The sequence below is a fragment of the Panthera onca genome, chromosome E2 (genome assembly GCF_046562875.1).
Source record: "Panthera onca isolate mPanOnc1 chromosome E2, mPanOnc1 haplotype 2, whole genome shotgun sequence".
Lineage (NCBI taxonomy): Eukaryota > Metazoa > Chordata > Mammalia > Carnivora > Felidae > Panthera > Panthera onca.
This window is the reverse complement of record NC_138353.1, coordinates 56,890,353-56,911,838: the sequence shown is the minus strand read 5'-3', so window position 1 is coordinate 56,911,838 and position 21,486 is coordinate 56,890,353. Positions and strand designations below refer to the sequence as shown.

Genomic DNA, 21,486 nt, shown 5'->3' with positions numbered 1-21,486 from the left:
GCAACCGCCGCGCACGCGCAGTAAGGTGGGCCGGCACGTAGGGACGCCGGGGGCGGGCCCCGCAAAGGCTCCGCCCCCGGCGCGGGCGCGTGTCACGTGGGGCGCGGCCCGCGGCAGCTGCGGCGGCGTTGAGCGGGGCGGCGGTGGCGGTGGTGACGGGGGCGGCGGCCTCGCGGCTCTGGCGGGACCGACTCGGAGACTGCGCCGCCTCTGCAGGTACCGCGTCGCCTCCCGCCCCCCCAGCCCCCCGCGCCCGGCCCCGGGTCCCGAGCCCGCTTCGTCCCCCTCGGCCCATGCCTCCCTGTGAGCCCCGCCACGCCCCCCGGGACCGGTGCCCCTCGGCGCCATCAGCGTCCCGGACCCTCGGACCCCTTCGTCTCTCCGTTCCCTACGACCCCCGCCTCGGCACCCATCCTTCCAGACTCATTCCTTCAGCCCCGCGGCGCCCCTTCCCCACTCCCATCCCGGCGTTGCACCCCGGGGGACCCCCCCGTTCTGGGCCCGCCCCCTCCCCAGGGACCCCGAAGGTCTCGCGCCCCACCCACCGCAGCTCGGCCCCTCTGCCCCCAGACCCCAGCCCGGGGCTCCCCGCGAGGCTCCGAGAGTCACCCCTTTGTGCGCGCTCCTTTATTCTCATGTCTGAAGGACTTGGAGTGGGATTTGTTGTCGTCTTTGTTCTGAATTAGGAGTAATTGAGATTAAGGGAGCGCCTGAAGAAAGGCCACCACCGCTTCCCCAAGCGCGGTGGTTTGCTCGGGTGTGCTGGGCGCCGCCAGGTGCCGGAGCGGAAGGGTCCTGGTCCCTGGTTCAGAGGATCGTGCAGCCCAGCCACCCCAAGACCTGCAGCCCCCGCGGTGATGCCAGCCAGATTCCCGCCTGCGGGGGGGGGGGGGTGTCTCCCAGTGGGGCGGCCAGCCAGGGCTCTGGATTTTGTTAGACCTTGATTCGAATTCCCGTGAGGTCCTGCGTATGTCACTTTAACCTCTCTCAGCCTCAGTTTCCCCATCTGTAAACTGGGGGGGTGATGATAACTCTGCCTCCTAACGTTGGTGAGGAAACAGTGAGGTGTCAGGGCTAAAGTCCTTAGGGGACACTTCTGCTTTGAGCCAGCTCTTGGTTCTAATTCCCCGGCCACTACAGATAGCCCGTAGCTAACGTTGCACATCGAGTTATAGCTGCTAATAGCTAACATTTAGTGAGCACTTAAGTTCAGGCACTGTGCTAAGTGCTTTGTAAGTATGAGCCCCTTTAATTCTTGTGATCTCAGGCAGAAACTATTATGTCGGTGTTTACAGGTGATGTAAGGAAAGCCCAGAGGTGAAGTAATTTCACCTTCACCCAAGACACAGCTCTTAGGATCCGACTCCAGGAAGTCTATTTTCAGCGTCTGTGGTTTTAGTCACTACAGGAATATTCCAGTAGCGTGGTGTTCAACAAATCAGCATTTTTTTTAGTGCATATTAAAAATTGACATAAAATTCATATTACGGAAAATTCACCATTTAAGGTTTTAGCCATTTCAAAATGTTCTTTGTAGCGGCATATTCACTCTCTCCAGCCATCACCACTTTTTAATTCCAGAACATTCCCATCATCCCAGAAAAAAAAAAAAAAAATCCTACCCCGTTAGCAGTCACTCCCCATTCCCACTGCCCCTGTGCCCTGGCAGCCCTGACCATCTACTTTCTGTCTCTGATTTGCCTTATCTCGACAGTTCTTGTGGATTGATTCGTATGATTTGTAGCCTTTTGTGTCTGGCTTCTTGTACCGAGCAGAGTGTTGTCAGGGTTTGAGTAGCAGGGCGCATCGTACTTCGTTCTTTTTATTGCGAATACCCCACCATGTGGATTGGCCACATTTTGTTGATCCATTCATCTGTTGATGGTTGTTTCCACGTTGTAGCTATCGTGAATAGCGCTGCTGGGAATACGGCTGTACAGGCTTCTATGTGAGTGTAAGTTGTCTGAGGTGTATGCCTAGGAGTGGGTGCCACTGTTGTTTTAATTCCTGTTGCACAAATGGAGACGCAAAACCCAGGACCGTTGGATCTTGGACGAGGACTCCCATGTTCTGCTCTTTCCACTGAGCTCCCCGTGAATTCAGGTTAGCCGTAGCCTCCAAGTTGGCAAAGGAAGTAAGGAAATTCCAAAAAGTCATGCTACGCCAATAATAACTTGGTCAAAGTGCTGACCCAGAGGTTGAGAAGCTTCTTACGTTTTTTTTTTTTTTTCCTCCTCAAGAGTGAAATCCGAGCTGTGAACACAAAGCAGTATTTGATCTATTTGTTACAGAGATATTGTATATGCAGCATCATGCTAGGTGCTGAGGAGGAATTTTAAAGATGGGTGTGATCCCAGCCTCACACCATCACCGAGCTGCAGGAGAATTAAAGACGTAAATCTGAAAAGCAAAGTGGCATAGAATGCTTGTGAAAATAATACAGGGAGATTTGTTTATGTCTCGGGGCCGAGAGGGGTTTCTGAATTGGAGGATAACAACAGCACAAAGCATACAGGAGAAAGATTGATAAATTTGACTACATTGAAATCAAGACATTCAGTTCGTCAAAAGCACCGTAAAGAGACAAAACATACGGAGAAGCGGTGTCTAGAATATAGAGTGAAAAGGAAGACAACACGGTAGAAGTAAGGGCAAAAGCCAGGAACAGGCGCTTCACAGGTGAAGAGCCCCAAACAGCACAGAAGCATCAAAGGATGCAGTCAAGCTTATTAGTAACCAGGAAACGTAAATTAAAACCATAGCTCCCGTTTCACAGCCACCCTGTGGGCGGGAGCCGACGGTGCCAGCCACTGGGGAGGGGCGCTCCCTGACGGGCGTGGGGATTGGCCAGATAGACCAAGCCGCTTGGGCACTGCTTGGTTGAACATGTGCGCGGGTGCCCTGTGGCCCCAGCAGCCTGACTCGGGCACACCCCTTCAAGGGACTCTTGGGCACGTGCTCGGGGGATGCGCACGAGAATGCTGCCGGCAGCTCTCTTCGTAATTGTCGAGCCAAAAGCCCAACCCAAATGCACATCAGCGGTAGAATGGGTGTACGGGCCGTGGCGCGTCTGTGCTGTGTGTTTGTGTGTAGTGTGCAGCAGCGAAAAGTCTGACCTACAGCTCCCGGGGTACGTGTGAGTCTCGAGAACAACGTTGAGTGAAAGCAGAAAGTCACCAAAGAATATACACGCTGTGATTCCTTCATATAAAGTTCAAAACCAGACAAAACTGAACACCTTCTTTCAGAATCCCTGCTGGGGTAAAAGTACAACTATTTTATTTTATTTTTTTTTTAAAGGGAAAGGGAATGGTGATGTCAGAATTCAGGAGAGTGGTTTCCCCCAGGGTGGCAGAAGGGGATATGATCAGGGAAGAAGCGGGGGGCTTCTAAGACTGGTTTTATTTGTGAAGGAGGGTGACCGCGTGGCTGTCTTGTTATTCTCTGAACTATGCACAATGGGTTTTAAAACGTGTGTATTTTTCAGTTTTTCAAGCTATAGAAAGATTAGTTTTTCAGACACATCTGCCCTCCGGAGGTCTGTGCTCTAGTTGGGGAACCAAGGGATGAAGGAAACGGTTAACGCAGGGTGGTGTGGTAAGGGCTACGTGGGCAAGACAGGAACTCGGGGCCTGGGCGGGGGGTGGGGGGTGGCTTGGTACAGTGGCCTGGGAAGGGGAAGGAAGTGGCACGGGGCTCCCCTTCATCCCAGGCCTGGCGTGTCCTCGGTGTCGTCCGTGAGTGCTGGCATGGAACTGGGGACTTGAGCTGGTCTTGGGAGGACGGACCGGATTTGAGTGCAGAGAGCAAGACAGATGCAGACTCTATGAGAGAAGTAACATTCCTATGAAACGCTGTTAATGAAAATAAAGTCCACAGCCCTGGAGCTTTACAGAAAAGCTGGGCAGTGCCGGCTGTTGACGAGGACGGGGGGACTGCCTTGGGTCTACCCCTCTCAGGGGAAGAGCGTAGGAATCTCGGAGGCTCTTTTCCTGATCCTGCATATACACTAGAAGGTTGTGCTTTAAGGGATGTGCAGGATTTGCAACTTGTCTCTTTACTGTCCTAGAAACTAGACTTGATGGTCTATCTCTCCTTCCTTCCATCTGTCCATCCGTCTTAATTTCCTATTGCTGCTGTGACAGATTACCGCAAACAGTGGTTGAAAACAGTGCAGATTCATTCATGCTTCTGGAGGTCAGAGGTCTGAAATCCGTCTCACTGGGCTGACGTGAGGGTGTCAGCAGGGCTCTGTCACTCCTGGAGGCTCTGGGGAGGATCTGTTTCCTGCCTTTGGCAGGTGCTTGAGGTGCCGCATTCTCGAGGTAACCCCTCTCCCCGTCGTCAAAGCCAGCGGCCTAGTGTCTTTAAATCCCGCTCGCTGTCTCCTTGACCTCCGCTTCTCGATCGCGTCTCCGACTGACTCTGACCTCCTGCCTCCCTCCTGTAAGGACATGCGTGAGCACAGTGGGCCCGCCCGGATCATCCGGGATCATCTCACCTCGAGGTCCTTAATGTCATTACATCCTCCAAGTCCTCTTTGCCACGTAAGGTGATCTATTCATGAGGCTTGAGGATCAGGGTGTGGACGTCTCCGAGGGTCATTATTCAGCCCGCCACGCTGCCTTTGTTTGGTGGCGAGTTAGCCGTCTTTCCCCGTCATGTTTGCTTCATTGTCCTGGGAAACGTGGCCAGCCCGCCTGATGCTCCCCCGGGCCTCATTCGTTTAGGTGACGTGGTGGTGGCGGTGTTGCAGCCAAGACTTCTCTCTCCGAACTCTTCCTTCCCGGAGGTTTTTGTGGGAGGTTTGCCTGCCCTCTTCGCTGCTAAGTCGCAGCAGCTAAACTCTGGGTCAGGAGGATGTTACTGGCCACAGCAGTGCTTTGAAGAGGTGACTTTGCTCCGTGCAGGTTTTTTTTCTTTTTAAAGCAGGCTCCATGCCCAGAGTGGAGCCCAATGTGGGGCTTAAACTCAGAACCCTAAAATCGAAACCTGAGCTGAGATCAAGAGTTAGATGCTTGACCGAGTGAACCACCCAGCCACCCTACTCTTTGCAGTTTTGACCATAATTTTCCCATGATACTTTTATGTTTGCAATATTCCCTTTAGAGGTTTTTTTTTTTTTTTTTTTTTTAACAAGGTTTGTTTTAGGACTTTTTTGGGGAGCAGTTTTAGGTTTAGAGTAAATGTGAGAGAAAGGTACAGGAATTGCCATATACTCCCTGCTCCCACCCACACAGAGACTGCCCCGTTGTTTTTTGTTTTGTGTGTGTTTGTGTGTGTGTGTGTGTGTGTGTGTGTGTGTGTGTATTTACTTTTGAGAGAGAAATAGAGCATGAGGGGCAGAGAGGGGAGGGACGGAGACACAGGATCTGAAGCAGGCTCCAGGCTCTGAGCTGTCAGCACAGAGCCCGATGCGGGGGCTCGAACTCATGAACCACAAGATCATGACCTGAGCCAAAGTCGGATGCTTAACCGACTGAGCCCCCCAGGCTCCCCTTGAGACTGCCCCATTGTTAACATCACTCACCAGAATGGTACCTTTTTTTTTTTTTTTTAATGTTTATTTATTTATTTTTGAGAGAGACAGAGCACAAACAGGAGAAGGGCAGAGAGAGAGAGGGAGAGAGAATCCCAAGCAGGAACCACACTGTCAGCGCAGAGCCTGATGCGGGGCTGGAACTCATGAATCGTGAGATCATGCCCCGAGCTGAAATTGAGACTCGGATGTTTAACTGACTGAGCCTCCCAGGTGCCAGCACCCTTTTTTTTTTTTTTTTTTTTTAATCAAGGCTGAACCTACACTGAACATCATAATCGCCCAAAGTTCATAGATTACCTAAGAGACTTTTTATGTGTTTGATGAATTAGTCCTGGGACTGTTGCCTTGCAGAAGTAGAAAATGCCTAACAGGTGATAGGGAACTGCTCCCTTCCCGTTTGGGGGACAGTTCTGACTTTTCCTCACCTGTTTTTCTCCCATTTTGTTCACTGATGATTTAGTTTTCTGTAGAGGCCAGAAAACAAAGCTCTGTAACATTTTTTACAAGCAGACTGTGTAGAGCTGATCATTTGACCGTTTTCGTGTTGCTTTCCAAATGGGTTTTTCCAAGTTTCAGGCCAATACCTACCTGCGGGAAAAGTAACTAGTCAAACCCTCAAAGCAAGTTAAATGCAGCTCAATATCATGCATATCTTGGTAGGCTTCTAGACTTAAATGTGTAATAAGCTCCTTTAAACCTGGGTTTCCATGAGGTTTCCTGGAAGCTAATGGCTTTGGGGGAAGTCTTAATTTCTTCCTTCATTAGAAAGACATTATTTTCCATCATGTATTACTTACTGAAGGGTGGGGGAGGAGGTTGAGAAGAGGGTGTCAGGAACCTCTGATCTCCTGTTATTTTCCATTTATTGTCCATCTGGGTGTGAGCGAATGTGTAGAAACATGTGATGTGTCTGAGAAGCAGCGGGAGTCGGTCATAAAGCCATGAGCTCGTAATTCAGCCTTGCCTGTCCCCATCTGGAAGGACCAGGGCTCAGGGCCCCACACCTCCTGCCTGCATCACCACAGCCGCCCCCCTCTGCTGCCAGCCGCCTTTCACAACAAAACCGATCAGTCCCCCACTTTGCCATAAGGAGCTTAGTAAGTCCACACGCTTCTGTTTGGCACGAGGGCCTTTCACAATCCAGCCTTCCCTCCCCAGCCCCCTTTCCACCCCTTGGTGGACATCCTGTGCTGTAGGCCTGGAGAACTTGTCACCATTTCCTGGCAGGCTGGACCTCTTGCAGTGCCGTGCCCTTGCCTCCTTCTCTCCGCCCAGGAGGGCCTTCTACCCTCTTCAGCAGGGCCCTCGTCACATTGCACCGGATCGCTCTGTTTTATCTTTCGGTGAATCCCTTGTACGCAGGGGCGGCAGGGGCTTAACTGTGAAGGCTCGTCAGTGTTTGACGCTTAGGTGATCATTGCTGTTCGAGTAGTTTGGTTTTCTGATAGACTTGCCTACAGACCAGTGACTATGCGTGTTTAGACTTTTGGGAGGTATTGTTTATTATTCACAAATAAATCGGTATTTGAATTTGTCGCTCTTCTGTGAGTTTGGTGGGTGTGAGTTAGCTCTATCCACGTTGAGCTGGATCTGGAGAACGATGACATTGCACTTCTGTCCCTCAAGGCTGTAGACCAGGCCTAGAACGTGTCAGCCCTCTGATTCTCTGTGATTTAAAAAAAAATGTAGCAAAGACAGTGCACGTTTAACTGTGATGTGAAATTCCGTCACGGTAGCCGCCTGGTAGGACGGCCGAGGGGAGTCTGATGGTAGAGCCGGGAAGCCAGACCGTGCCGGGTCCAAGGCCCTGGAAGCTGCTGCTGCCACTTCGCCTCTGGAGTTGCTGCGTCTTTCTGCTGCCCCTGAGCAGGAGGTCCTTGGTGGGTTTTGCACACGGAGTGTCTCTGCAGAGGGTTGGGGAAGTTTGCGTGGTGGTCCCCTCCCGCGCGGAGGCACAAGAAAGCGTGGAGGCTGAGAGGTGAGCTGGAGACCGGGTAGCGCGGCTTAATGTAGCAGCCGGCTGCTGAGCTCCTGCTGTGGGCCACAGCTGTGGAAGGTGCTGGAAGAACAGAGAGGAATAAGGTTTGCTCTCAGCCCTGGAGGAATTCAGCCTGCAGGGGGGTCTTCAAAAACAAAATGGTTTGGGACCATGTCCAGGGCGCAAGGAGGGGAAAGGTGTCGCAGAGGTCGCTTTGCTCTGCTCGCTCTTGAAGCACCTGCCCCGCTCCCAGGCCAGAAGGGGCTGCTCCACATGCCGCAGGCCACTTCCTCCCGCCATCTCCGCCACAGCCACACGGGTGCCGCGTGCCTGGGTGCAGGTGGGCAGCCTGAGTCTCCAGGAACGTGGACTCGAGGGGCCGGGCCTGCACAGGTGGCCCGGAGGAAGGTGGATTGTGGGGAGGGGACAGTTGGGGGCCCCAGGAAGGCCAGGCGGAAACCACGGAGGCAGGATGGCCAGTCCCCTCACCCTCCCGGACCCGCCTGCTCCCTGGCTGTGTCCTGAGCTCCCGGCGTCTCTGCAGAGTGCCGTGTTTCCCGGCTCGCAGAGCTGGTTTATTTCCACTTTGCGAAATGTTCCTTAGGACACAAGGTCCGGGGGCGGCGGGGACGTCCCAGCAGGGCGTCTCCGCGGACAGGTGAGTGTCTGCCGTCCTCCGGGGTGAGGAAATGCTTTGCTGCCTGCACCGGGACTCATGGCCGAGGAATTCACGTGTTTTCTTACTTTTTAAACACCTTGATCTTAGGTTTATATAAAGTTTTCCCAGCTGAGCTGTGAGGGCAGAAGGAAGCACTTTGTTTCACGTTAGTTTTTGTTCACAGGTCGGCCTTAAGGGGGCAGAGCGGAATATTCCTGAAGAGCCAGAGCTGGCAGCTGGGAGGTGAGAGGACACCAAGGTAGGTAATGGCCTCGGCAGAAAGTTGTGAGTCTCCTTTGTGGTCAGACACCTGTAGCTAGAGCTTTTCTTCACAAATGTTCAAATTCTTGGAGAAAATTATGTCTGAGTTTGAGGCAGGAGGACGTCCCCTTTACCTGGCTTCCCATTAGTACGAGGCCATTCGATGCATCACACTTGCCCTTCTCCTCTCTAGCTGGAACCTCCTACGTGCCCTCCGTGCAGTTAGTTCCATCCAACTATTGCTTTGGTGATAACCCCCTAGATCTTGAACCATAAGATTTAAATTTTCACATTGTTTTAGTATCTTACATATACACCCACCTGTATTGGGAGGAGAGATGTAATATCCTAAGAATCTGGATTTTTTTGTTGTAGTTTTGTTATTCCTAATTTTATTGCATTTTGATGGAAAAGTAGTAGTATATACAAGTCTTACTTTTGCGTTTGTTTTCCTTGTGGGTTAGCATTTGGTTAGTTAGGAAAGAAGGCACTTGTACACTGTTAAAAAATTATGCCAGGAACTTCCACAGATGACGGTGTAACGTGGTATCTCGTCTGTACGTTCTTGGAAGAAATGACTGGTTGGGTCGCTTGGTTAGAATCGTGCACTCTTGAGCGGTCGCGGCCATCGTGAGCACCTTGGTAGCACATCAGGTCAGGGGCGTGTCCCGTCAGCCACCTGCCTCAGCCGGGACTGGGCTGTGTAGTGAGATGCTGAGCAGGGACCCTGGGAGCCGAGGTTAGTGATCTGGTGGCTGTGCACAGCTCACTGCTCGAGAGACCATCCGTGTGGTGGGGCATTTGGGAACCCCACTGCCCAATCATCTCCTCAGTTTTCTCTCCTATTTCTTTGTGACTTTGTTGGTTTGTAGTTCTGATTATACATTTGCATCTGTATCAGTTTATATGTATTCAACACGTACCTATCTATATTCAGCAGGCTTTCTGTTATTTTGTGTGCCTTTTATCACAGTATGCTGTCACTCCTATAATGTGTGCTGTTGCCGTGGCTAATTGGTTTTCTCCTGCGTCGCTCATTTTCACTCTGCAGAACTTGACTGAGCTCAGATTACATTGCAGTGGAGTGGGAGGGAATTCACTCGTTCCTCCTTAAGCTTATACCTATTTTTGATGCTTTTTTGGGGGGATTTTCTTAGTTTCAGGAATCTTTTTTTTTCCTATTTTAATGGGACTTCTAAAGAGGGCCCATTCCCAGAAATGTTCAGTATATTTTGGATTAAAGTCATTTGTCTTTTATGTAATAAATGCTATGTCCTTGTGTTTGTGCGTATGAGTTCCTGTTAATTTAATTGCAGTCTCTTGTGATCTCTTTGATATCTTGTCCGTTGCAGACAGCACACGGTTGGATCTGGCATCAGCGGTCTCCAAGCCTGGTCTAGGACCAAGTTCATCAGCCTTGGTAGTGCCTGACTTTTGTCTGTCTCGGCAGGGTCATTTCTCATCACGGGCACACACAGACCAGTTCATATGGAATTTAGAATTGTTCTTTAGGGGCGCCTGGGTAGCTCTGTCACCCTGACAGAGCTCAGACCTCTGACTTCAGCTCATGCCACGATCTCACGGTTCGTGAGTTTGAGCCCCACGTCTGGCTCTGTGCTGACAGCTCGGAGCCAGGAGCCTGCTTCGGATTCTGTGTCTCCCTCTCTCTCTGCCCCTTCCTCACTCATGCTCTGTCTCTCTCTCTCAAAAGGAAACATTAAAAAAATTAAAGAAAGAACGAAAGAATTGTTTTGTTAAATGGCCTTCTCTTTTCTTGGGTACAATTAATTAACTCCTTTGTGAATCCGTAGCATGTGTCATGGTACCTGGAACATAGTAAGGGCTTTGTAAATGCTTGCTGCGTGGGTACTTACAAGAGCGAGTTGTGTTGGACTCTTTGTTCGGCCGTAGGGAGCAGGGCAAAGGTATTGGTGCCCCGGTGACCTCAGTAAGACAGAGGCGTCCTGCTCTGTTGTCACTTAAGAAAACCAGTTCTGGGGCGCCTGGGTGGCTCAGTTGGTTAAGCGTCCGACTTCGGCTCGCGTTGTGACCTCAAGCCCCGCGTCGGGCTCTGTGCTGACAGCTGTGCTTTGGATTCTGTGTTTCCCTTTCTCTCTCTGCCCCTCTCCCACTCGTGCTCTGTTCCTCTGTCTCTCAAAAATAAATGTTAAAAAAGAAATTTAAAAAACAAAAAAGAAAACCAGTTTCTCGGGTGTGGGGAGTACCTGTTTTATAAAAATTTATGTTTTGTATATTTATTCACAATATCATTTACGTGAACGCGTATTACAGCTTAGTTTTGTCTCAAATGGATTGTAAGCTCTTTTTGGCCAAGGCAGTGTCTTAATACTGCCTCTGTTTCTTCTACTCTGTCTCGGCGTGGGTGGTGGGCCTCTGCACTGGCTCGATTTGAAGAAAGCAGGGAAGTAAACACACCTCTCAGCTGTTACATGAATTAAAAGTCTGTCTGTCACTGTGCTGGGCGAGGAGCTTTTTTAGGGCGCAGAGCATATTGTGTTTATCTCTGTATCCACAACATGTAGCACAGTGCCTGAATTTTTGTAGGAATTTGATAGCTCTTGGTAGTTATGTTGACTAATCTCTTAAGAAGAAAAGGACTTTATGAGCTGCAGATGTTAATGAGATTATAAATGGATTGGATCCACGGGTTACATGCGTTTGAGACATTACTGTTAGTTGAATGCATAATTGTCAAGCTCTGACGTCCTTAGACGTCTGTCTTCATTCAGACTCCGTGTGTTCCTTTAACTTAACTAAGCAAAGCACGCCTCTCTCCCCCCCTCCCCCGCAGGCTGCCATGGCTGCCGTTGACAGCTTCTACCTCTTGTATCGGGAGATCGCCAGGTCCTGCAATTGCTACATGGAAGCTCTGGCCTTGGTTGGTGCCTGGTATACAGCCCGGAAAAGCATCACCGTCGTCTGTGACTTTTACAGCCTGATCAGACTGCATTTCATCCCACGCCTGGTGAGCAGAGCAGATCTGATCAAGCAGTACGGAAGATGGGCAGTCGTGAGTGGTAAGAAACGTTCTAATGGTAACAGTATAAGCTTTTCTGTGTGTGTTTTAAGTCGGATGCCTCGCTCGAGGAGTTACTGAATTCTGTGGGAAGTTTTCACGGGAACATAGTTCCGTTGTGATCACGTTCACATTTTCTTACTGCCCTCCTCTCGGAAGGATCGTCCTGTGACGTCTGCCTCTCCTTCTGCTCTCCTGTGCCCGGTCCTGCCCCAGCCCACCTTCCTACCTCTTGCTTTTCCTTTGGCTCTGTTCTGAAATTGTCCTTAGAAACCGTCACCACTTTCAGAAATGCTTCCCTTAAGTTAAATTTCATTTTCATTTATCAGTTTCCCAGGAAAGTACCTCCCAGCACTCGTTCAAGCCAGATATAAGCTTGAAAACCATTCTCTGCCGTGTTTCACAATCAGCTCGGTGGACGTGAAATCGCCCTTCTGGGGTTTATTTCCAGTGTGAACCCTTCTCTGCTTAACCCCGGAAATGGGGTATTTAAGGTTCCCTGTGAAGGTTGCACCCGAGACGATCGTGCTCACGTGCTGTGACTTGGGTCGCAGGTGCCACGGACGGGATCGGGAGAGCCTATGCAGAAGAGTTAGCAAGCCGTGGTCTCAATATCATCCTGATTAGTCGCAACCAAGACAAGTTGCAGATGCTGGCTAAAGACATCGCTGACACCTACAATGTGGAGACCGATATCATAGTGGCGGACTTCAGCAGCGGCCGGGAGATCTACGACCCGATTCGAGAAGCCTTGAAGGACAGAGACATCGGCATCTTGGTGAATAACGTGGGCGTGTTTTATCCCTACCCCCAGTATTTTACTCAGGTCTCCGAGGACAAACTCTGGGATATCATAAACGTAAACATTGCCGCGGCCAGTTTGATGGTCCACATAGTGTTACCAGGAATGGTGGAGAGGAAGAAGGGTGCTGTTGTCACCATCTCTTCTGGCTCCTGCTGCAAGCCTACTCCCCAGCTGGCTGCGTTTTCTGCTTCTAAGGTAATGTCTTCCCGATTGGAAAATGGCATCAGAAGGCAATAGGACCTTTATTACGTGGTTTGGTCCGGTTTGCTGAGCTCTTTGTCAGCAGCTCGCATTGACTGTATTTTTTCCTGAAATGGTAATCAGCAAGCCTTTTTTCTCTCCTGAATTTTCTTCCGCCTTCCCCCCAAATTAAGTCTTGACCCCTGCTCCGTTTTAACAGGCTTATTTAGACCACTTCAGCAGAGCACTGCAGTACGAGTATGCTTCTAAAGGAATCTTCGTACAGAGTCTAATCCCGTTCTACGTGGCTACCAACATGACCGCACCCGGCAGCTTTCTGCACAAGTGCCCGTGGTTGGTGCCTTCGCCAAAAGTATACGCACACCATGCTGTTTCTACCCTTGGCATTTCGAAAAGGACCACAGGATACTGGTCCCATTCTATCCAGGTAACAGTATGCACTCGGCTCTTGTAATTAGGTTAATGCATCCTGAACCTTTCTAAATGATACGTGGCAATCTGATTGAGGCCTACCGCGGAAACGTGAGAATTGCAAATTCTGATTCTTAAACCTGACACTCTTAGTGGTTCTGGTTAAGTCACTAAATTCCCTTTTGTGAAGTTATTATTTTATCAAGAACATCGAATAGTTTCATCTGTGTGATCCCTAAGAGATGAGATACGCTGCTTTCATATAGGTAGATGGTAGCAGTGTAAAAATACTAAGTATTTACGTGGGGATTTCAAAGTAAAACAGATTCTAGTAATGATTCAGAGGGTGCCTCTAAATCAGCAGCGTAACCCACGAACACGAAACCAAGGTCGGTCTGTATCTCACATAACCATCGAGCCAGCTAATGCCCCAGCGTATTCTGGAACTCATTTGTTCAAGAAGCATAGACTCTACTGTTGAGTTTCCTGTTTAGGCGTGACAGAGGTGTGGGTCTTTGGTAGTTGAAGGAGTAACTTGGATATTTGAAAATTTGGTTCCAAGTATTCGGTAGAGAGCTCGTGATTTGTTAGAGCAGACTCGTGGCGGAATTGGTAGGCGCGCCCTAGTTTAGAATGGTTGCTCTTTGATATGTAGTTTCTTGGTTGCCAAGCAAATATTTTTGAGACTGTGCATAAAGATCGTTAAATTTGTCATCACCAAATTCTTAGGTAAGTAAATCAACAATTTTTACTTTTATCAAAAGATTTGGCGAAAAGTTTCTTGAATAAAAAGGAGTTTTACTTACGTGGTTGTTTCCAGGCCCTTCATTCCTGGAGAAAAGCAGAGAAAGGCAAAACAGTAGTTTTCGAGGCCAGCGAACGTTGAAGTTATGTGAAAAATGAAGACCTATCAAGGACGGGATGGGGCTTAGCCGTGGCAGATGTTTTGACTGCATTTATAAAACACCCACATTTTAATGATAATTAGTTCACGTTGATGAACTCTTCTTGAGAATGTATATTTTTCTGCCCAGAAAATCTGTTAATTCCTAGAGTAGCTTTTTGTACAGAGCTGTTAAAACTTTACATGTTTGTCTGTTTTCGTTTCTATTTTACTCAAATTATTTTCAGCATTATCACTTTTTTCTTCTTTTAAAAATTCTTTTATTTTTTTTGAGAGAAAGGGAGAGCACGAGCGAGTGTGCACACGTGAGCAGGGAGGGGCAGGGGTAGAGGGAATCTTAAGCAGACTCCATGCTCAGTGCGAAGCCCGACGTGGGGCTCAGTCTCATGACAGAGAGATCATGACCTGAGCCAAAATCAAGAGTTGGACACTTATCCAGCTAAGCCACCCAGGTGCCCCACTTTTTTTGTTTTCAATTTTACAACAAAGATTTGATCGTTAATCACTGTTTTGTCCATAGTCGGATTCTCGGATAGCTTTAGATGCTGTGATTTTTTCTTTCTGATCATCATCTCTTCCGAATACGGTTTTCTCGGGTCGCAAAGATCAAATTTTGTTAAGATTTCCTTCCTCTGTCAATTTTTAGTGCCTGAGGAATTGACTGGGTGAGGTTTGATGTGCCCCACGTACCAACCGTATGAAACGTTACCTGTGCTGTTTGTCGCGGTTAGTTTTCCACATTTCGAATGGAGCAAGAGTAGATACACCGTGTTGGGTTTAGAATCTTGGAAATCCTTGATGAAGTCGATGAAGGCAGTTTCGGGATCTTTCTGAGAGCCGTGGGTTGCCGTGAGCGGCGGGGAGGGACACGGAAAACGCACGCTCCACAGATGCGGCGGCAGGTGGATTGGGCCCGAGGAGGGAGGTGTATTTGTCAGTCCGTTTATGGCAGCAGAGACGTGGCTGTTCGTGAGTGCTGGGGGGAAGGGCTGTGTGGAGAAGAGTGGCCTACAGATGGGAGAGAAGGCGTGGTGCCGGAAGCGAGGGCAGGACCGAGAGCGCAGTGGAGGGGAGGTGACGTGGGCCTGGGGACAGTGAGGAAGGCGAGGAGGCCGTGGAGGCGAGGAGGGGCTGCTGTCTGGTGGTTCCTGTGAGGCAGGGGGCTTGGAGAGTGAGGAGGTTTGGAGGGGGGTGTGGGGGGTGGGGAGGGTGCCGCGTGCGGGTGAGTGACCCTTGTGGGACCCGCTCCCGGGACAGCCTCTGGAGTAATTTCACCACCCTTTACTGAGAATGCAGTGTATTCAGCGATGGCTGCCAAGTGTATAAAAAAGGCTCTTTCTGATGCGCTTGCACAGAGGTTGGGGGGGGGGGGGGCGGCGGGGGGAGGTGTCCTCACTCCTTCCCCGGGCCCCAGCCCTCGCGGGTGTCCGCAGAACACCGTCCGACACAGGAGCCGCGTTCGCTCGCGGCCGCACCTTTTCTGCGTTCTTGCCGTCCATGGAGTCGAACGATTGCCTCTTCCCTGCGTTACGCTGGTTGTCTTAATGATTGGCGAGCAAAAAAATAGAAAAAAAACGATTTGGACTTAAAACAGCTAGAAAGGAGTCCGGTGCCTTTCCTTTAATCGCTAACTAGTGTTCAGCGTCGATTCGGGAGCACTTCTCATCGCAGACGCGGCACCAGGCGGTATTGTCCGCTTCGGAGCACAGAGCGAGGCCGACGGAAAAGCTGATAGCTTTCTGTCTGTGGGTCTTGCCGTGAAGGCCAGAGACACTCTGGTATGTGTTAGGCTGGAAAAGCCATTAAGTCCACAAGTTGACCAGGAAGGGTCTTGCTTAGGGGCCCGGGGGCTGTGCTCCTGGTGGTCCGCTGACCGAGCCACGGGGACCGGCAGGCGGGGTGGGGCATCTGGGCTCTCTCTGCTCGGAATTTCTCCCCACGGTGGGCGTATTTGTTCACGCGTGCCGTGTGTCTGTGGCTATTGGAAAAAGCAGACGTGGCGTTTAGAGGAGAGGGGAGCTGGGGGACGGTGAGGAGGCCCTGGAATTGCGTCTCGAGATGTGGTGAGGGGCCAGGGGAGGCAGGCCGGCAGCCGTGTCAGAGGTCACGGCCCCCCTTGCCCAGCCCAAGTTCCCGTGCCGGTTGCCGGCTGGGAAGGGGACTGCGCACCACACGGCTTCGGTGCTGCTGTGTTTCTTCCTTTGGGATAACTCTGGTGCGAGGGTCCAGCCCAGGTTCTTTGGGCTCTTTTCCATCTCGGCTCTTCCCAGTTCTTACCCAGGCCCCACCCGCGCCGGTCTCTGAGGAACACGGCATCGGCATTTTCATTGCTGATGCAGATTTGCAACCAGCCGAACACGCCCGTTTGCTATTGAGTTTCTCCTCTGGCTCCGGGTCCCCACGTCTTACTGAACAGCAGTCCCTGCGGGGACTACACTGCGTCCGGATCAGTTACTGTTGGCTTTTGTCCCAGGAGAAAAGCAGCTCCTTTCCTTGACCTAGACGGTGGGTCAGGGTCTGAACATGCACAGAGCCTTCCAGAGCCCGAGACCCAACCCTCCCTTCCCTCCTTCCCCGCCGCCCCCCAGACACACTCACACTCACTCCCCCTGTAAACAAGTAGGTGGGTCGCCCCTTTAGTTTCTAATCTGCCAGTACACGGGGGATGAAGTTCTTTCCTCTTCTAGTAGCTCTTTCCACGCTGCTACCCAGGGTGCTAGGACCCCACTCGGATAAGTTGGAGATGGTGTGCCGGTGACGTCTCCACGCGCAGCACGTCAGGACGGTGGCACAGTGCACCCCGATGCTGGTCCCCTTGCGGTAGACAGTGGTCAGGGGTGGAAATTAAAAACGAAGATTCTTAGGTGGTCATCCCTCCTTCACTGGATACATACTGCAAAAACGCATCGTAGTCCACCCTTGCCAGAGGGGGCCTGAAGCCAGAGATGGTGCCGAGCCCTGTAGAGACCATGTCTTTTCCTGTATGTCCGTACTTACGATAAAATTTAATTGGTAAATTAGGCACAGTAAGAGATTCACAACAATAGTGATGAAATAGAACAGTTATAACAACACTGTAATAAAAGTTATGTGACCCTGGTGTCTCTCTCTGTCTCTCAAAATACCTTACTGTCCTGCACTCGCCCTTCTCGTGATGACGTACAAACGCGGTCTCTCCGAAAATACCTTGCTGTTCGGTTCGCAGCCTTCTTGTTGTTGTTGTGTGCCTCTGTGATGAGAGGGAGTGAGGTGAATGACGTAGCATTAGGCTGCTGTTAACTGGGTGAAAAGTCAGGAGATCGTCTGCTTCTGGACCACACTTGACCTTGACCTTGACCGTGGATAACTGAAACCATGGAAAGCAAACCCGGGACGGCAGGGGCACTGCTGTACTTGGAAGAGGGGCTCCAGTTTTGGCTCCTGTCCCAGGCTCCTGTGTGTTTGAGTGCGTCCCTACTCCCGGCATCCTCTTGGACTTCCTGGAGCCGACTTCCTGGATCTCCTTGGATTTAGAACCTTTTGCTTTAGAGCAGCAGCTCCTGGGAAGAGGATCCAGGTATTTTCCCCACAAAATCCTGCTTTGCACAGAGGTCCAGAGAGACCTTAGTTGCGTCCCCAGAAAGTTTCCCGTGGCTCCTGGCCGGATACTGGGCTCCCGTCTGTGAGGCGGTGGGCTGGTGCTTCTCTGGAACCTGCAGTGGACATCCGTGGCTCCACGACTGTCATCCCACAGGTCATGATACTGGACCCCCCTCCTGTTCATTGTGGCCTCCCCACGGTTGTACGGTACCCTGGGTCTGGGGTGACCTCTGTTATTTTCGTTCTGTTCAAGGCTAGAATTTTAGCACTTGCCAGCCGTCTGCTCCTCTCTCTGTCTTCCTTTTCCTTTTCTTTTCCCTTCTTCAGAGGCCAAGTGTCCTGTGCTCTACCAGCCAAGCCAGCCAGGCCTCCCATTCATCTCCTTCCCTACCGTACTAGTAGAACTTCCGTTCAGCGCAGTCCTGGACGAACTTGTCAGCGTAGCGCGGGGTTTTTGTCCACCTTGGCACGGGTGGCGTTCGGCGTTGGATAATCCCTTGTTGTGGGGCTGGCCTGGGCATCCCTGGCCTCTACCCACTGGATGCCAGTAGCACCGGCACCCCAGTTGTGACAACCAGGAATGTTTCTGGACATCGCGTTATATCCCCTTGGGTGGCAAAATGACGGGGGTGGGAGTCCCCGGGACAGGGCGGCATCGGTAGGATTCTCCCCCGGAGTGCCCAGGCCGTCGTCCTCACGGCTCAGGTCTGTCCCACGGTCCCGGTGTTTTTGACTCAGTTCTCTTGTTGAATTTCGCCCCATCCTGCCCCTCGAACCTTTTCCCACACGGTACTAGTCACCGATGCATTTATCCGTTTCAACTGCCTTTCGTTCCTGGAGTGGTCTTGTCCTTCTCAACCGAATGACCACCCTACTCATCTCATGTTAAGTAAAGATGGACTCATACTCCTTCCTGCATGTACGTCTGTCCAGCCTCATTGGCGGGGGTCGGGGGGTTGGTGGGTGGTGAGCGTACTTACATTCCCATGGAGTCTAGCACAGGTTCGTATACAAAACTAGGCGTTTGGTACAAGAGCACCTAAGGGCTTTTTCTTTTTTTCGTATTTGATTGGTGGTATTTGTTGCATTAAGTCATATACTGACATTGAAGTGTCTGTGCTTTGCATTCTAACCTTATAACCTTTTTGTCTTTTATTTTTAGTTCCTTTTTGCACAGTATATGCCTGAATGGCTCTGGGTGTGGGGAGCAAATGTTCTCAATCGCTCTTTGCGTAAGGAGGCCTTATCCAGCAAAGCGTGAAGCCGCGTGAAGGTTGGGAACTTTTGCCAGCTCGCGGGAGCCTGCAGTATTCTGACGTTTGGAAGAACACATTTACCTTCTGTGTTTTCTTTTATTACTGAGTATTTAGCATACTGTTGACTCATCGTCTGCAAAGCATACGTAATACTTTCAGAGAATGCTGCGGAGAAACCTCAAGGGCCACATCACACGGATGGTACAGAAGTAAACAACGACTGAGGCACGAGAACTGGTTGGGGGAACCTAAATTTTGATGCTTTTTTTTTTTCCTCTAAGCTGTCCAAAAGCCATGCGATTTATGTTGTTCTATGAGCTGCAGCAATCTCGATAGTGAAATATAATATGACTTGTCAGGTCTCGTCGTTTCGAGTGTTTTTTTTTTTTTTTTTAAGGGAAATTATCTATTTCAGTAGATGAATTATAGTATTGATTTTCAAATGTTCATCAGGAAAGACTATCGAAAGGTGTGATTTTGTAAGATTGCTGGTGTAATTAGCAGTAGGACCCTGTATCATATTGTATAGCTCTGTTTGTGTGTGAAAACGCTCCACTTCAGGCGGCATTTCACTAGAGGCCATGTGCGTATGTGTGCTGTGTACATCCAGACAACTTGATTTATGGTTCAGTTACTTTGGAAAATACGTCTTGTTAAGATGGCCTCACGTGGAACCTTACGGGGTATTATAATTCTAGATTACTTCTCTTCGTACTAAATAAGCCCACCCAATTTTGTGCTATAGGTTTGCCGTGTATAATATCATACATTCTGTTGTTGCTTTTTTTTTTTTTAATCTACTGTGAAATTAATTCATTACTAGATTTGGACCTATAACGGTTGACCCTCTGTCATCTCTTGATTTGTAATTGCTGTGGATAAGTAGTGATTTCTCAGCCTCTGCCCCATTTTATAACGGAAGTTTAGCCCTTTAGAGCTTATATCTGGTTTTCATATCCTTTTCTATGTAATATTCTCTTACAGTGGCATCATTGGAGTAAACGTCAAGTACTTATGGCATTGTCGTTAAAACGTGGTCAAATTATGTGTGTGATAATGATGTATGTATTAGAAGCTTGTTCTTGGTTCGTGTAATGAGTTTACACGTTATAGTGAACGCTCTCACTGATGTGAATGATCGTTAGGCACAACCCCCCACGATAGGAGTTGGCGCTGAAACCTACCGTGAAATAAATGTTTTTGGCTCGGATCTTACAAAGCCAGACGTTTCTGAGGACCGCTCTCGAGTGCTTTGGCAACCGTAGATCGCCACGTGGACGTGACGGTACGTGCCAGTTAAGAATTGGGGGTCTGTGATTGGGACGCTGATGCAGAAACTAGTAAATGGGTTGAAATCAGGACTTGTACGGAATTGTTTTCTCCTGAGATGGTACTCCATTATGAGTCAGGCCAGAGCACGCTTCGATGTCTTACCCACGATTTCGCCAGTGCTGTTGCCTCAGTATTTCCAGATCTGACACGGACTCAGAAGATCAGTGATTGAGTTCAGAAGCTCTTCCACTGACAGACCAGGCCTTCATTACACAAGAGGAAGACCTTCACACGTGAAAACTTAGTAGCGGGATCACGCGGCACTGAGCACGTTGAGGGAGTTAGCATGGATGCCTTCGTCACAGTTGGCATTTTCCCTCCCCAGCAGTTAACATACGGTCATTAAGACTAGAACAGAGTTTGCTTTCATGCCACATTGACCTGAAGTTTCCATTGACATGTAGTAAGAAGCAGCAGCTTGATGTAAAAACACCCCATTTATATCTAAGCTGTTATGTGGTGAGGTATCGAGTCGCCGTTATGTGATGAGAACAAGTAAATCATGTCCGTGATGTTGTAAAATTCTCTACTTGGCAGGACGTTTGTAAGAAAGCTGCTGCAAAGCTTGTGAAAGATCAGAATGAAGAATGTTCCTTAGGTTTCTTCTTCGATAAAATACATTTTCCCAGAGCTCATTTGAGAATCAGAATTGGGCCCACTGCGGATGGGATTTCTTAGGAAGAATGTGGGAACTTAAGAACCTTTGAAATAATCTGTGAACTGAAAATTTAACAATAAAAACTGTTGCTTCACCTTCCATTGGAAGAGGTTTTGCTCTGAGTAACTGTATTTGGAATGAAAGATTTTTTTCCCCCATAGGAACAATTCCCTTAAAATTACCGAAAAATAATTGAATCTGTGAACACCTGTGGTAGTAATTCATTAAAAGCTGCTAATTCAGCAAGAAAATGGTCCATAACCACGTGTCTGTTAAGTCTTTCAAAACGAGTAAGTTGATGTTTTGCTCTCATTCTCCTGATAGGTTGAGTAGATGGAGCTAGGTTTTGATCATTGACTTTGGCGACATGGAGATCACTACTGGTTTTGCCCCGAGCCATTTTGTCTGGATGAAAGATAGATTCTAGTGGGTTCAAGAAGGAGCGGAAACTGGGTGGCTCAGTCGGTTGAGCGGCCGACTTCGGCTCAGGTCACGATCTCACGGTCCGTGAGTTCGAGCCCCGCGTCGGGCTCTGTGCTGACAGCTCGGAACCTGGAGCCTGTTTCGGATTCTGTGTCTCCCTCTCTCTGACCCTCCCCTGTTCATGCTCTGTCTCTCTCTGTCTCGAAAATAAACAAACGTTAAAAAAATAAAAAAAAAATAAATGAACTTCTAAAAAAAAAAAAAAAAGGAGCAGAAAGAAAAGGAGACAGCAAGGAGAGACAGTTCTGTTTTGTTTGTTTTTTTAAATGTTTTTAATCTTTATTTATTTTTGAGAGAGACAGAGTGCAAGCGGGGGAGGAACAGACAGAGAGGGAGACACAGAATCCGAAGTGGGCTCTAGGCTCTGAGCTGTCAGCACAG

General features: G+C 49.6%; 1 protein-coding gene across 2 annotated transcripts; it reads left to right on the top strand.

Moving 5' to 3' along the window:
• Positions 1–82: 82 nt before the first annotated feature.
• On the top strand, positions 83–20,729 carry HSDL1 (hydroxysteroid dehydrogenase like 1). Of its 2 annotated transcripts, XM_060650011.3 has the most exons (6): positions 83–216; positions 8,363–8,437; positions 11,252–11,477; positions 12,031–12,476; positions 12,682–12,909; positions 18,539–20,729. In XM_060650011.3, the coding sequence occupies exons 3-6, from the start codon at positions 11,258–11,260 to the stop codon at positions 18,635–18,637; spliced, it is 993 nt and encodes a 330-aa protein (XP_060505994.1). In that variant the 5' UTR covers positions 83–216; positions 8,363–8,437; positions 11,252–11,257; the 3' UTR covers positions 18,638–20,729. The 2 variants fall into 2 exon arrangements, with proteins under 2 accessions (XP_060505994.1, XP_060505995.1); XM_060650012.3 differs by lacking the exon at positions 8,363–8,437 and having other exon boundaries at positions 86–216.
• The last annotated feature ends 757 nt before the right edge of the window (positions 20,730–21,486 follow it).